The sequence below is a fragment of the Schistocerca americana genome, chromosome 2 (assembly GCF_021461395.2).
Source record: "Schistocerca americana isolate TAMUIC-IGC-003095 chromosome 2, iqSchAmer2.1, whole genome shotgun sequence".
Classification (NCBI taxonomy): domain Eukaryota; kingdom Metazoa; phylum Arthropoda; class Insecta; order Orthoptera; family Acrididae; genus Schistocerca; species Schistocerca americana.
In genome coordinates this window covers 355,347,731-355,361,350 of record NC_060120.1, presented here as the reverse complement: position 1 = coordinate 355,361,350, position 13,620 = coordinate 355,347,731, and the positions used below count along the sequence as shown (strand labels likewise).

At 38.8% G+C, this 13,620-nt stretch overlaps 1 protein-coding gene across 1 annotated transcript in view; it reads left to right on the top strand.

The window, feature by feature from the left end:
• The window catches only part of LOC124596338 (SUN domain-containing protein 2-like), a 170,604-nt gene that overhangs the window by 24,255 nt on the left and 132,729 nt on the right, over positions 1-13,620 (top strand). Inside the window, exon 2 of the mRNA XM_047135441.1 lies at positions 9,757-9,857. Within this exon, the coding sequence (XP_046991397.1) occupies positions 9,757-9,857 (101 nt within the window). The remainder of the gene's footprint in view (positions 1-9,756; positions 9,858-13,620) is intronic.

The following is a 13,620-nucleotide window of genomic DNA, read 5'->3' as shown; positions in this document are numbered from 1 at the left end:
GGAAGGTGTACACGATCAAAGGCAGAGCCACGTGTGAAAGCACCCACGTGATTTACCAACTGACCTGCCTACACTGTGAAGCTTTCTATGTGGGAATGACCAAACTGTCCATTCGCATGAATGGACACAGGCAGACAGTGTTTGTTGGTAATGAGGATCACGCTGTGGCCAAAAATGCCTTGGTGCACAGCCAGCACATCTTGGCACAGTGTTACACCGTCCGGGTTATCTGGATACTTCCCACTAACACCAACCTGTCAGAACTCCGGAGATGGGAACTTGCCCTTCAGTATATCCTCTCTTCTCGTTATCCGCCAGGCCTCAACCTCCGCTAATTTCAAGTTGCCGCCGCTCATACCTCACCTGTCTTTCAACAACATCTTTGTCTCTTTACTTCCGCCTCGACTGACATCTCTGCCCAAACTCTTTGCCTTTACAAATGTCTGCTTGTGTCTGTGTATGTGCGGATGGATATGTGTGTGTGTGCGAGTGTGTACCTGTCCTTTTTTCCCCCTAAGGTAAGTCTTTCCGCTCCTGGGATTGGAATGACTCCTTACCCTCTCCCTTAAAACCGACATCCTTTCGTCTTTCCCTCTCCTTCCCTCTTTCCTGACGAAGCAACCATTGGTTGCGAAAGCTAGAATTTTGTGTGTATGTATGTGTTTGTTTGTGTTTCTATCGACCTGCCAGCACTTTTGTATGGTAAGTCACATCATCTTTGTTGTTAAATATATTTTTCCCGCGTGGAATGTTTCCCTATTTTTTTAATATATATATATATATATATATATATATCTCTTTGAACCCCATATATTGATTAAAATTTTTCTTCTGTCTTCAAAGCATCTTCCTCCAAATGAAATGTTTTAGTGGAAATAAAATCTTGTTCATGATATCTCTGATCAACTATCACTTTTAGTTTTTCCTCCTGCAGTGTAACTGGAAATGTTATGTGACTAGGGCCTCCCATAGGGTAGACCGTTCGCCGGGTGCAAGTCTTTCGATTTGACGCCACTTTGGTGACTTGCGTGTCAGTGAAGATGAACTGATGATGATTAGGACAACACCCAGTCCCTGAGCGGAGAGAATCTCCAACTGAGCTGGGAATCGAGCCCGGGCCCTTAGGATTGACATTCTGTCACGCTGATCACTCAACTACCAGGAGCAGACATAGTGTAACTGCAACACTGGGTATCAAAGAATGTTGCCCCAGAAAGAAAATAAATGTAATGTTAATTGTCTTTTTGTAATGTTAATGTCAGCTGTAATTTGATGGTTGCAACTCAGTATTTTCGGAATCACAATTAATGTCATCAACCTATCTTGCTCTTGATGATTTGCTGCAGATGCCGCTCCCTGGAAGTTTGCTAAGTGAAAACAGGCCAGGGAACTGCATGGTTCTCAATAATAATGTAAAGACAGTTGTTGTTTCAGGTGTACTATTTATTGCTTCACAGAGTCCTTGTTCAAATCTTATATTGTACTGGCCCTCTCTGCAATTTCTTATAGGTCTTATATGCACTTGCTGGCATTTGGAGCATTGTTTATTACAATCACTGAAGTTCTTCATAATTAAGGAAAATGTTATCATCTTGTGGTTACAACTGAAACACCTGAAATACAGTACAAGGTCAAATCTTTTTAATATGTTTCTGGTTTCAAATATCCAGACATTATTTTTGGATGTGAACAGCATTTCAGTAAAGATTCCAATAGTCCAAATAATCACTTCATTTACCTCATCAATAAGATTTAATTTAGTGAATTTCAGTAATTGCTAAGTAATTAGGGGTTCTCATGATAAGCAATTGCATGGTAAGCTGACAGTATGTTAATCGGAGTTGTTACAGGTTTCAAACATTATAAAAACAGTATTTTTGGTGTCTCTTTTATTATTTGATTGTTCCAATTATACAGTTTTAATTGTAGCTAGAGAAATTTATTATACAGGATGTCCCAGCTATCTTGTCCACCCAAAATATCTCTGGAACAATAACAGCTATTGGAAAACGACTTTCACCAGTATCAGTGTAGGGCTGGGGCCCATGAATGTGCATATTTGGAAACATTCTAAAACGAAAGCATATGTGTTTTTTAACACAAACTTATGTTTTTTTAAATGAACCTCCTATATTTTTTCTTCAGCAATCCATAGCATGACAAAGCACATACACAATGGTGTTGATTGCATCGCAATATTCCCATTACATCCTGAGATATTAAGACGCGAAGTTGATGCTTGAAAGACCCGACATGCTCTGCTAGCGCACGTCCTGATGCTCAGGCGTGAACCCCATGCTGCCCGTAATCGCGATGTGATTGACATGCGTAATCACACTTCCATACTTATCAAGAGGTCCGAAACGAATAATACGGTCTGCTGCCACCAACTCTCATAAGCACATAATGGTTTCCCTCTTGCACGTTTCACATATCTACATACACAATATGAACCAGTACCGATCGGTGTACACCCGTCAGGTTGTCTTATTTATCCTGCACACCCAAAATAAGGTTTATCTAATGCGTTATATGACCCATTGTGCCTGTCGCGCAGGGCCTGGCTCTACCTAGTCAAGTGTCCAACGTAGTTCCCACTACTGCCACAGTTACCACTTCACCTTGATTATGATTTGTGACCCATGCAAACTCCTGTACTCCACCACCCTCCGAGCATCCCATTTGTTGTTGCTTTGGCGTGCAGTACACCGCTTGCCAGTGTAGTCGTGCATCAGAGTAATCTAGTGACGGCACAGAGGTAGTGCACATTGTGAATAAACGTTGTGTTGTGGAACTTATACTGTACAGTATAATGTACACACACGATGATATGGTAGAAATGCTGCTGATCTATGGAGAATGTACGTTGACGGGAAATACGTTATGAGATTGCTTGTTTGTTGATAGTACTGTTAGCGAACATTATGATTATTAAGTTAATATGTCTGTTTTCTACCCTACTCTACATACCTGTACTGTACCCTGTTGTAGGTGGTCGAAATGCTGTTCAGGCAGAACGACTGTATAGAAGACGATTCCCTGACAAGCCATCGCCTTCGCGCCGGATGTTTGGTCATCTCACATCTCGTCTACGTGAAATGGAAAGCTTAAATCCAAGACCTTGACATCGTCCTAGAACACGCACAGATGAACGTGCTGAAGTTGCTGTGCTCTCTACCATAGCTGTGAATCCTCAAATCAGCACACGTCAAATTGAACGTGAAGTTGGTGTGTCGAAATCAAGTGCACAGCGTATTCTTAAACGTCATAAATTTCATCCTTACCATGTTCATTTACACCAGGATCTTCATGAAAATGACTTCCGCAATAGGGTAACATTTTGTTGGTGGGCTCAGCAAAAACTTCTCAGTAATCCAAATTTTTTTGCAGATGTTCTCTTTACCAACGAGGCATCATTCTCCAACAAAGGAATTGTCAATATGAGGAATATGCATTATTGGTCCACAGACAATCCAAAATGGCTCCGTCAGGTAGAGCATCAACGTCCGTGGAAAGTTAATGTTTGGTGTGGGATTATTGGAGATACCATTATCGGACCTTTCTTTATAAATGTCATCCACAATGGCAAACAATACTCCTGATTTATACGACACAATCTTCCTGTTCTCTTGGACACCGTACCTCTGAACCGGAGAATGGTCATGTGGTATCAGCATGACGGATGCCCTGCACATAACGCCTTACGAGCACGATGACTTCTGAACTGTAAGTTCCCTGGTAGGTGGATTGGACGAGATGGTCCAGTTAGGTGGCCTGCCCAATCTCCAGACCTTACACCGCTGGATTATTTTCTTTGGGGAGCAGTGAACGATGCTGTTTACCAACATGAACCAACAACACCAGAGGACATGAAGCAATGCATTATTGATGCTTGTACAGCCATCAAAGAGGAAACAGCAGCACGAAGTAGGGTATCCTTCATCCGCAGAGTGACCCTCTGTATGCAAGCCAATGGGCATCACTTTGAGCATGAGATGTGAACGCTATGTTTAGTATGTAGTGCTGGTATCACAGTGGAAGTTTCTACAAAGGGCCATTTTACCCAGTGATGTTAAGAAACATTTGTTTGCAACAATTTGTCATTTAACACATTAGATAAACATAACATTGATAATTATGTGATAATAAGACTAATTGGTTAAACATGTTTACATTCATCTTCTATGTCCTACCTGAACTTCCCAAATCAAAACATTTTTACCTAAACAACGGTAAAAATTTTAGTCCACTTGCTCGTTTCACTAAAACCATCAACATGAATTTTACTACTACGAGTGAATGATTAACTGTCACTTGCGCTAGACCTACAGTAAAGTAAAGTTTCAACGTTGAACGGCATTACTTTTTTAGTAACAGATTAACGATAAGCGAAGTTAACTTTGTGACTAACGTTGCGGTACACAGATATGTTACAGAACCGCATCACCCCTAGCCTATGGGATAAATACCTGCTGGAATGTACGATGTTAATGCAGGATGGCAGCAGACCGTATTATTCGCTTTGGACCTCTTGATAAGTATGGAAGTGTGATTACGCATGTCAATCACATCGCGATTACAGGCAGGATGGGGTTCACGCCTGAGCCTCAGGACGTGCGCTAGCAGCGCATGTCGGGTGTTTCAAGCGTCAACTTCGCGTCTCAATATCTCGGGATGTAATGGGAATATTGCGATGCAATCAACGCCATTGTGTGTTTGCTTTGTCATGCTATGGATTGCTGAAGAAAAAATATAGGAGGTCCATTTAAAAAAACATAAGTTTGTGTTAAAAAACACATATGCTTTCGTTTTAGAATGTTTCCAAATATGTACATTCATGGGCCCCAGCCCTACATTGATACCGGTGAAAGTCATTTTCCAATATCTGTTATTGTTCCAGAGATATTTTGGGTGGACAAGATAGCTGGGACACCCTGTATATGTTCCTAGAAATGGATGGATGTAATGTTGATGAGAACTTTGACATGATGTTATTGAAAACTACATTTCGGAGTTCAAAATATGAAATTTCTACATTGGTCCTACCTAATGATACAACAGTCAATTAAGTGATCTGAATTAACTTTAGCATGGTGTGAAAGATAAGCTAAATTAGTTCTTGGAATCATTTGAAGAATAAACTGTTATGTTTCACTCCAGACTAGTTTCCTCACCAATCCCTAAAGTCTCTAGCTGTTTTTGCATATTTTTCAGCTGGTCATGCACATTTTGGAATTGATGTTCATTATCCTTACTCATTTGTTCATACAAATTCTTCAGCTGATGTTCATTGTCCTCATTCATTTGTATTAAAGTATTAAAAATTCTGGAAACTGTTATCGTACCTGGTTCCTCTCACTTTCCTCTCTGGCCTCTCATTTATGTAACTCTAATGACTTTCGTAAGTCTAAAATTCTATTGTTTCTTTCTTCTTTTTCTTGCTTCAGCTTTCTGATAAGGGCATGTAAATCAAACTAAAGCAAATTTACAGTTTCAGAGATCACCTATGCAAGACCTCAGTCAATAGTCAATGACATTAACAGGTCACAGCATCCCTACAGTGACCCCCTCACCCCCCACCCCACCCCAACCCCCACCCTTCTTTAGTGCAGAGCACTGGTGGGAGGTGACCACAATGATGCTGAAACAGTTGACACCCAATGGCAGGAGATGCATGGTGAGCCTGAGTCATTATAGATGTCAGTCAAAGCTGAGTTGGTACCAGCTGGTGTGGAGCCTGTGGGGTCAGCCTGCAGCATCAAAATCCTCAAAAGAGGTGTTGAGTGGGTGTGACGTTCTGGTGCAGTGATAATGTGGTTGCCATTTGGTGATAGTCGCAATGTAATAGTGGCCGAGTCCACATCATTTGGTATATTATAGATACATATGAAGTCACTGTTGATGAAGCCATCTTCATTCTGCTCTTCCAGAAATTCTCCCTTGATAATAGAAAATTGTCAACTAATTTGATGCTCAGGTCATTTGGCAAGAAGTTTTGGACATCAAAGCATAAATCAGAGTTGTTGGCAGTGTCGGTGTGTGCTGCCAGGCCACCCAACTCAGTGGAAGGTGGTGGAACAGACTGGCATGAAGGAAGTGGTGCATTATTGGTGGATAAGTCATCATGGATAGGTAACAATGACAGCCGTCCGTTGAAGTGTGACACTGTGTGGCATCTGAAGGAGACATGGCAAGGGTGTGCTGTGCTGCCAGAAGGGCATGGCACATGATGTTGGTAATGGAGTGGCTACTGTCTCAGTGAATCAATGCACTGCTAGCTGCATCCTGTAGTAATAAAAAATGATGTAGGAAATCGGTGTCGAGTTCAGGTACACTGACATTTGCATTGAGATAATTCATTGTGATCACATTTTTGAGCCCCCTATCCAGTGTGTGAGACTTGGAGCCATAGACAGTGATCATAGAGTTATTTACTGCATGGAGCTGTATAATGTAACTGCCATGGGACGTTAGAAAGAAATGCTAGAGGTGCAATACATCAGTGCCTGAACCAATGAGATAATACTGTTGGCATGAGTGATTGAGGATGTAAGATCTGCAGCCATTCTGTGGCCGTGTGATGTGAGACAATTTATTGCTACAGTGTGAGATTGGCAACTTGAATAGCCTCCTCGTCCATTTCTTCTGTTGCGCGCCACGACTCTTTTGGGTAGTCATAAGATGAGTGACGATTACACTGTCGCCAAATGCTGTGTGAAACCATGTCACCAGGTGTGTGGGGTGTTGTTGTGTTTGCATGAAGAGCAATGCCCTTGTTGGGGGCCATGATGTCAAAACCAGTGGAGACTGGTCATGGTCAGCTGGGCTCAGCTGCAGCGATGTGCTGGACATGCCTAGGCATGTGCTGCAATCCACATTCATTGGTAATATTGTTGATGGTATTGATGCACTGCCTACATTGGAATTTGTGAAGATTCTGTCTGATAATTTGAATGTGATATTCAGTGATACATGTTCACTGATGATCATTGTTAATTACACTTGCGATGGAAGTTTGATCACCCGTAAGGTTCAAAGTGTGTGAATCAGCGTTTGCTGTAGCTTTTCTTCTGGTGATCATGAGAGGCATTGGAAGAGAGCCAAATTTGCTGCAGTGTACTTGTTAACTGTGGGGGGATTCGACGATAATGTCACTTTTCACATGAGTATACTCTTTTAAGTGATTGATAAATGCAGCAAATTTAGCACCATTACTAGTGACATCATATGTGGCTAGGATTATTTTGACTACCATGAACCATAAAGGGAGTTGGTCTGGCAAAATGGTGGAAGGGTAGGATGTGCACTAAAGCAGGTGGAGGCAATATCAGTGAGCAGTTATGCTGATTGCCATGGCAAGATCGGTACGGGTACGAGAGACAAATATTCTGTATCTGTTCTTCGAAGCAAAGTGGGAAGCATGCTAGGAATGTCTAAACATTGTGCAGTTGGCTATACCAGCACTAGGTCAAACAATTTTGCACAATGCTCAGAGGACACATCAGTGAGAGCAAACATTCGCGAATCTGACTGGCTGCATTGTTACAGTTCAGTATGTCAGATTTTGGTGTCAAACGGTAGTGGGAATGAAAACACACAGTAAGCTGTTGGTAGCATGCCATTGTTCAACTTTTTTTTCTGCTATTGGACTGTTGCATTGATGTCACTTTCATGAGTGATGAATGTGTGTTGCTGAAGAATTGACTACAAAGCACTGTTCACTCTAAAACTGAAGTAATTGTATTGTCCTGTGAGTGGTAGCACACAGTGGTTGCATAATGGCTGCATTGTTGATGTGTAGTGTCCAAATTGGCATAAAAATATGTGGTTGTCATGGGTTAATATGCAGAGTCCTACCTCAGGATGGGGTCGGGTGGCAGACAATATGTCCCAGTATAAGATAGCTCTTTTTTTATTACTTGAATAACTGCAATACATGACTAAATCCATACAAGAGACAGACATCGAGTGAATGCAAGCACACCCACAATTTCTGTGCAAGACCACAATTGATGTTTAGAGAGGTTAATATGTCAAAGTGCGACCCCAAATAGAATGGTGGCTTTGAAGCATATAGGGAAATATAGATTTTTGTACGCAATAAATCATTATAAATGTGCAAGACCACAATTGATGTTTAGAGAGGTTAATATGTCAAAGTGCGACCCCAAATAGATCGGTGGCTTTGAAGCATATAGGGAAATATAGATTTTTGTACGCAATAAATCATTATAAAAACAGTGGTACCATACTTTAGTTGCTTGAAGAAAAGGATTTCAGCAAAGCCACAGCATAGAAATAGTGTTTTTCAGTGCTGAGAATGTACAAGGATTGTAAAAACATATTACAACTCCATGAAAAATGCATTCTTGAACATAAATACAGATGCTAGCCAAGCAGATTGTGCTGCTGTATTTGGCTATGAATGGAACCTGAACCATGCCATAAATACATTGTAAGTGTCAATCACGGCCAGAACAGTGTTTTGTCTAGTTGTGAGTGTATTACGTCAGAACTGAGTGAATTCAAACATGGTCAAATTGTTGGTGCTTGTATGGTGGCTTGTTCTATAACCAAGGTAGCCAAAGTGTTTGGTGTTTCAAGAGGCACCCGTATTGAAGATTTTTACCACACACATGGACAGCAGAAAAATATCATCCACTGAGACACAATGAGGATGGAAGTGTGTATTGAGTGATATGACAGACAGTCATTGAGGAGAATTGTAACAAAAAATAAGAGGACGGCCACTGCAAAAGTCACTGCAGTATGGGATGTCACACTCATAAACCATGTCACCACCAAAACAATGTGTAGGAGACTCCATAAGCAGGAAATTTCTGGGTGAATTGGAGTGCCAAAACCAATCATCAGTGATGCAAATGCCTGTATCAGGAAAAATGGAGCCAAAGGAATAAAACCTGGTCTGTGGAGTGATGAAAGAAAGTCATTTGGTTAGATGAGTCTTGTTTCACCTCTGGCCAAGTTTACATCCCAAGAATGAAACGTAGTGAAGGTTCGGTGATGATCTGGTCAGCAATATCGTGGCATTCCATGGACCCCATAGTTACTCTGCAAGGCCACATTACTGCCGATATTTGTGTTATCATTGTGGCTGATTGAGTCCATTCTATATCACAATGTTTGTTCCCCAGTTGTGATGCTGTGATCCAAGACAACAGGGCCCCCATTCACAAAGCATCATTTTCTGACCATAAGGATGAATTTTCAAATCTTCACTGGCCAACAGAATCACCAGATCACAGAGAACTGTTGTGGCCTACATTGGAGAGAATGATGTGTGATTAATATTCACCTCCATCATCATTGTGTGAACTTGCAACTGCCTTACGGGAAGAATGATACAAGATTCGCTTGAAAACCATACAAGAACTGTATTTACGAATTCTGTGTTGAATGGAAGCTGTTTTAAATGCCAACAGGTTTCTTATGTTACTGTGTTTGTTTTTGATGTTCCCAGTTTTTGTCCAATCCCTGTACCTGTACCGTGTCTATTCTTAGCGTTGAAAAACCAAGTAGCCAAGTGCACTGAGGGCATAATGTTTTTTATTTTTTTTAACATAATTTTTCAATAAGGTGTATCATTAACCAACCATAATGAGCAGTCTAGTCTGTACCTGAAATTGGTTCAAATCCTAGAAGTTGACATGACTGAGAAAAAATTATATTTCAGCTTGTTATTGTATTATTTAGTAACTAGTTTACATCATGAGCCCATTACCTTTTCTTTTTCAGTACTTGTTGCATGTCCACTGGTTGAACATTATTATTCGAGAGTGTTACGTAAAATAGAGAGTGAGATAGGTGGAGTTTCAAGTAGCCTGAACCAACTTTCGGTGAGTAAACTCCTGTATTCATGATGGGAAGGATATATATATGGATAGTTCAGAAATAAAGTGTGATGTGTTCTTATATGATCTAATCTAAATCTAAGTGAACTTCTAAGGCCACCCTATGCTGTCATGTGATTGAAATATTGCTGAATAACTGGCATAATTGAAGAACTACCACAATTCTGTCAGTGCATACAAGATGAAGAATTGATTAAGATAAGGTGCAAAGCACAGGTACTAGATCTATTTGATTAACACTGCATGTTGTGAAAGTCAGTAATTAAAAATTATACTCATTTTTAGTTTCTTACTGTAGTTGTTGATGATGTTATTGTTACTCATCATCCTGAAATAAAACAAGATATGATTTTGCCAAGAGGGTGCTTGACTTTTGAAAGTGTTTAAGAACAATAAATTAATCTTCCTCTTGGTCTTAGTAGTCTGGCTTAATTAATTCATTCACCAAAACTGACAATAATGCAGTTCTGTTGTATTCTCAAAATAATATAAGCAGATATATATTAAATTCTTCAAAATAAAACACCAATTGAAATCACCATAGTTTACATTCTCTCACTGTTGATTTAGCACAGAACAGTTTTTCTTATTTTTCCTTACATCGTGAATATGTTTTATATGGGTGCATTGGAGACAATTTACAGTCTTGCCTTCCTACATCCAATCATCACCATAGTTATGAAATGGCTTCTCTCCTCCATTGTTCTCTGCCAACTGTCTCCAACAAGAGTAACAAAAACCGAAGATAGAAAATTCTTACATGGACATATGATAAGAGTATCATTCATATGTGTAGAATAGTTTACATCGAATAATAATTGCATTTTTTTAAAGTTTGAATAATCAGTTAGTTCTATAAACAATAATTATAAGGAGTTTTTAACAGTTTCTTTGTTAATAACTGGTAAGTGGAAACATAATTAGTCATATAAGTAATCAGTGTTTCTCCCTAGTAACTCAAAAATATGAACACCTAGGCTTTCAGCAGAAAAGATGATAAGTAAACATGACACAAGAAATATGGCTCTCCAAACATTGAAATAAATCAATGAACTCACACTAAGAAAACATGCTTTGCCATACAGAATATTGTAAGAACTAAATATGTGTGTGTTGTGTTTAGTTACAGCCTTATTTCCATCCACTGTACTCCAGAATTTTCATGGTTGATTTTAGATGCATTTTATGCAGCACTATTTTCCTTTTGTTCTGGTAGCCCCATTTATTGCTGTTGTCATTGTCATGTATTGATAAGTTGTGTGCATATTTTCTTGTTAGCTCTGAAGAAAGTCTGAAATCAAAAGTTAAGCAGTCTATCGTCCCTTCTGTGAGCATTTCCATTGGCCAGAGTCCCTTGTACCAGATCAGCAGTAATTTGTCCTCATGTATAAACCATTATCAGCAGCTACTATGTGAATAATTATCTTAGAGGTAATTGCTGCATTTGAGAAAAATCATTTCTGTAACCATTGAAAAAAGCAAGTCACGTGACTGGAATACTGTCAGCCTGTTACTGGTCATCCCTGTAATGTTGGCATGCAAGATGATGATCCTTCATTTTTCTGTTCATGAGCAAAATGAAGTATCTTGCATACCAGTATGTTACTAAAATAAATGTTGATGTGTACATAAATAATGATGAAACATTCCCACCTTTTTAACAGTATCTACTAACCCTATACTGATTGTATTTTTAATGTATACATGAAAATCGTATGTTAATGAAACAGAATATGAATTTACAATATCTGCTAATCATATACTGATTGTCCATGCACAATTATACAATAATGACACAACCATATATTTCTAAAGAACTTCTTAAGTAGATACACAATTGTGTACAGGGCACATAAACTAACATTTTTATTTTTCCATTCTGAAGTTAAAATCACAACATTCCTTTTGGCTACATATCAATAAATTTTTGCCAGTAAATTCTTATTTACTTTGCAGCATAATTTAAGTAAAATGTGTGTTTCAAGTGCTACTATAAATTTGTAAAAAATTTTTGTTCTTAATACGATGTATAAATTGTACATAAATTTTTTCCATAGTAGTAGAGTACCATTTTGACTGGGGTTCATTACTCAGTATGCAGTTTTGCAGCAGTGAACATTCAGTTGAGAAAATTAATAAATTATGAGACAGAATTGCAAGCCAGTACTTACCAATTAAAGGCAAAATTGATAGCTCTGGCAGTAGACACACATAAAAGTATAAGTGAACTTTCAAAACTAATAGTTCATTCCTAAGGAGGATAAAGGAATGTTGTGAGAAAGATTAAAAGGAAGGGCAGGTCACTCAGGCCCAAGAATGAAAGAGACACACCCATATTGAAAGTGAGAGTAGACAAAGACTGCAATAGGCATAGTTAATGCAGAAATTAAGAGGCTTGCTCTAGCACTGAGAATTGTATCAGTCTTTGGGCTGTAAACAGCAACAACAATGTATAATGCCCTGGAAGTGCTGAAGTTCAACTGAAAGTCTGTAGATCTGTGAATATGATTCAGATTAATTAGTAAATTAATATTCCAATCCTAAAAAATTTCAAAACAGTGCTAATTTTTTCCTCTTTGTAAAACTTGGAATTTAACTAAAGATTGAACTTCAGCATCATGTCAGTAGTTTACATTTCAGAACATTGACTTAGAGGGGAGATAATTCAGGGTGTCATGCAAAAACTTCATATTATGTAACTATGCAACTACTATTTAGAAACTAATGACTATAATAAAAAATTATCAGTCTTATCATCTTCATTATATATGACACTGAATTTATTACTTTGGACACATACAACTAAGTGTCATTTGTGCCAGCTGTCATAGAACTTACTACATAGCAAATCTTATAGCTGCCACTATCTGTCATTCTGTTCTTCATAACAAACATACCTGTTTCTTCTGCCTCCAAATTTCATCAATTCACACTACATCTGACTTCAACCCATCTATTTCCCACATAGTTGTATATTTATTGTCATTTCTTTTCAACTTCCAGTAATTATTGTTTATAGTATAATGTAAAGGATAGTTGCTACTCACCATAAAGTGGAGATGGTGAGTTGCAGAAAGGCACAACCAAAAGACTCAGAAAGTTAGCTTTTGGCCAACAAGGCCTTTGTCAAAAATAGACAATGTACACACATGCATACACTCATGCAAATGCAACTCACACATATGTGACCACAGTCTCTTGCAGCTGGAGCTGGAGCTGCATGTGTGTGTGTTGTCTAGTTTTGACAAAGGCCTTATTGGCCGAAAGTTAACCTTCCAACAGGCTTTTTGTTGCACCTTTCTGCAACTCAGCATCTCCGCTTTATGGTGAGTAGCAACTAGGCTTTTCATTACATTGCTACAGTCCATCCTTGATTTTCTATTTTTTAATGACATTTGAGGCATTATAGACAATGATGTAGCCAGGATTTTGTCAAAAGGGGGGGAGGGGTGTCCTAATTATGAAAGAGACCTTAACAGGGCTCATGTTTTTCATTTATTCTGGAAACACATTTATTTATGCACATAATTTGCTTTTGGGAAGCCTTCATAGAAATAGAATTTGGTCTACAAAATTAAGCAACAAAAGTTTTCCTTAAAAAAGTGTAACATATACTCAAAACAGTATGTAAAAATACCCAAATGAACAATTAAATAAGTCTTTGTTTGGAAATATCATAACTTTTCTCTATTGCCAAGTGAATTATAATTCTGATATAATGTAATAATGTTATGAAAAGGAAAGTTGC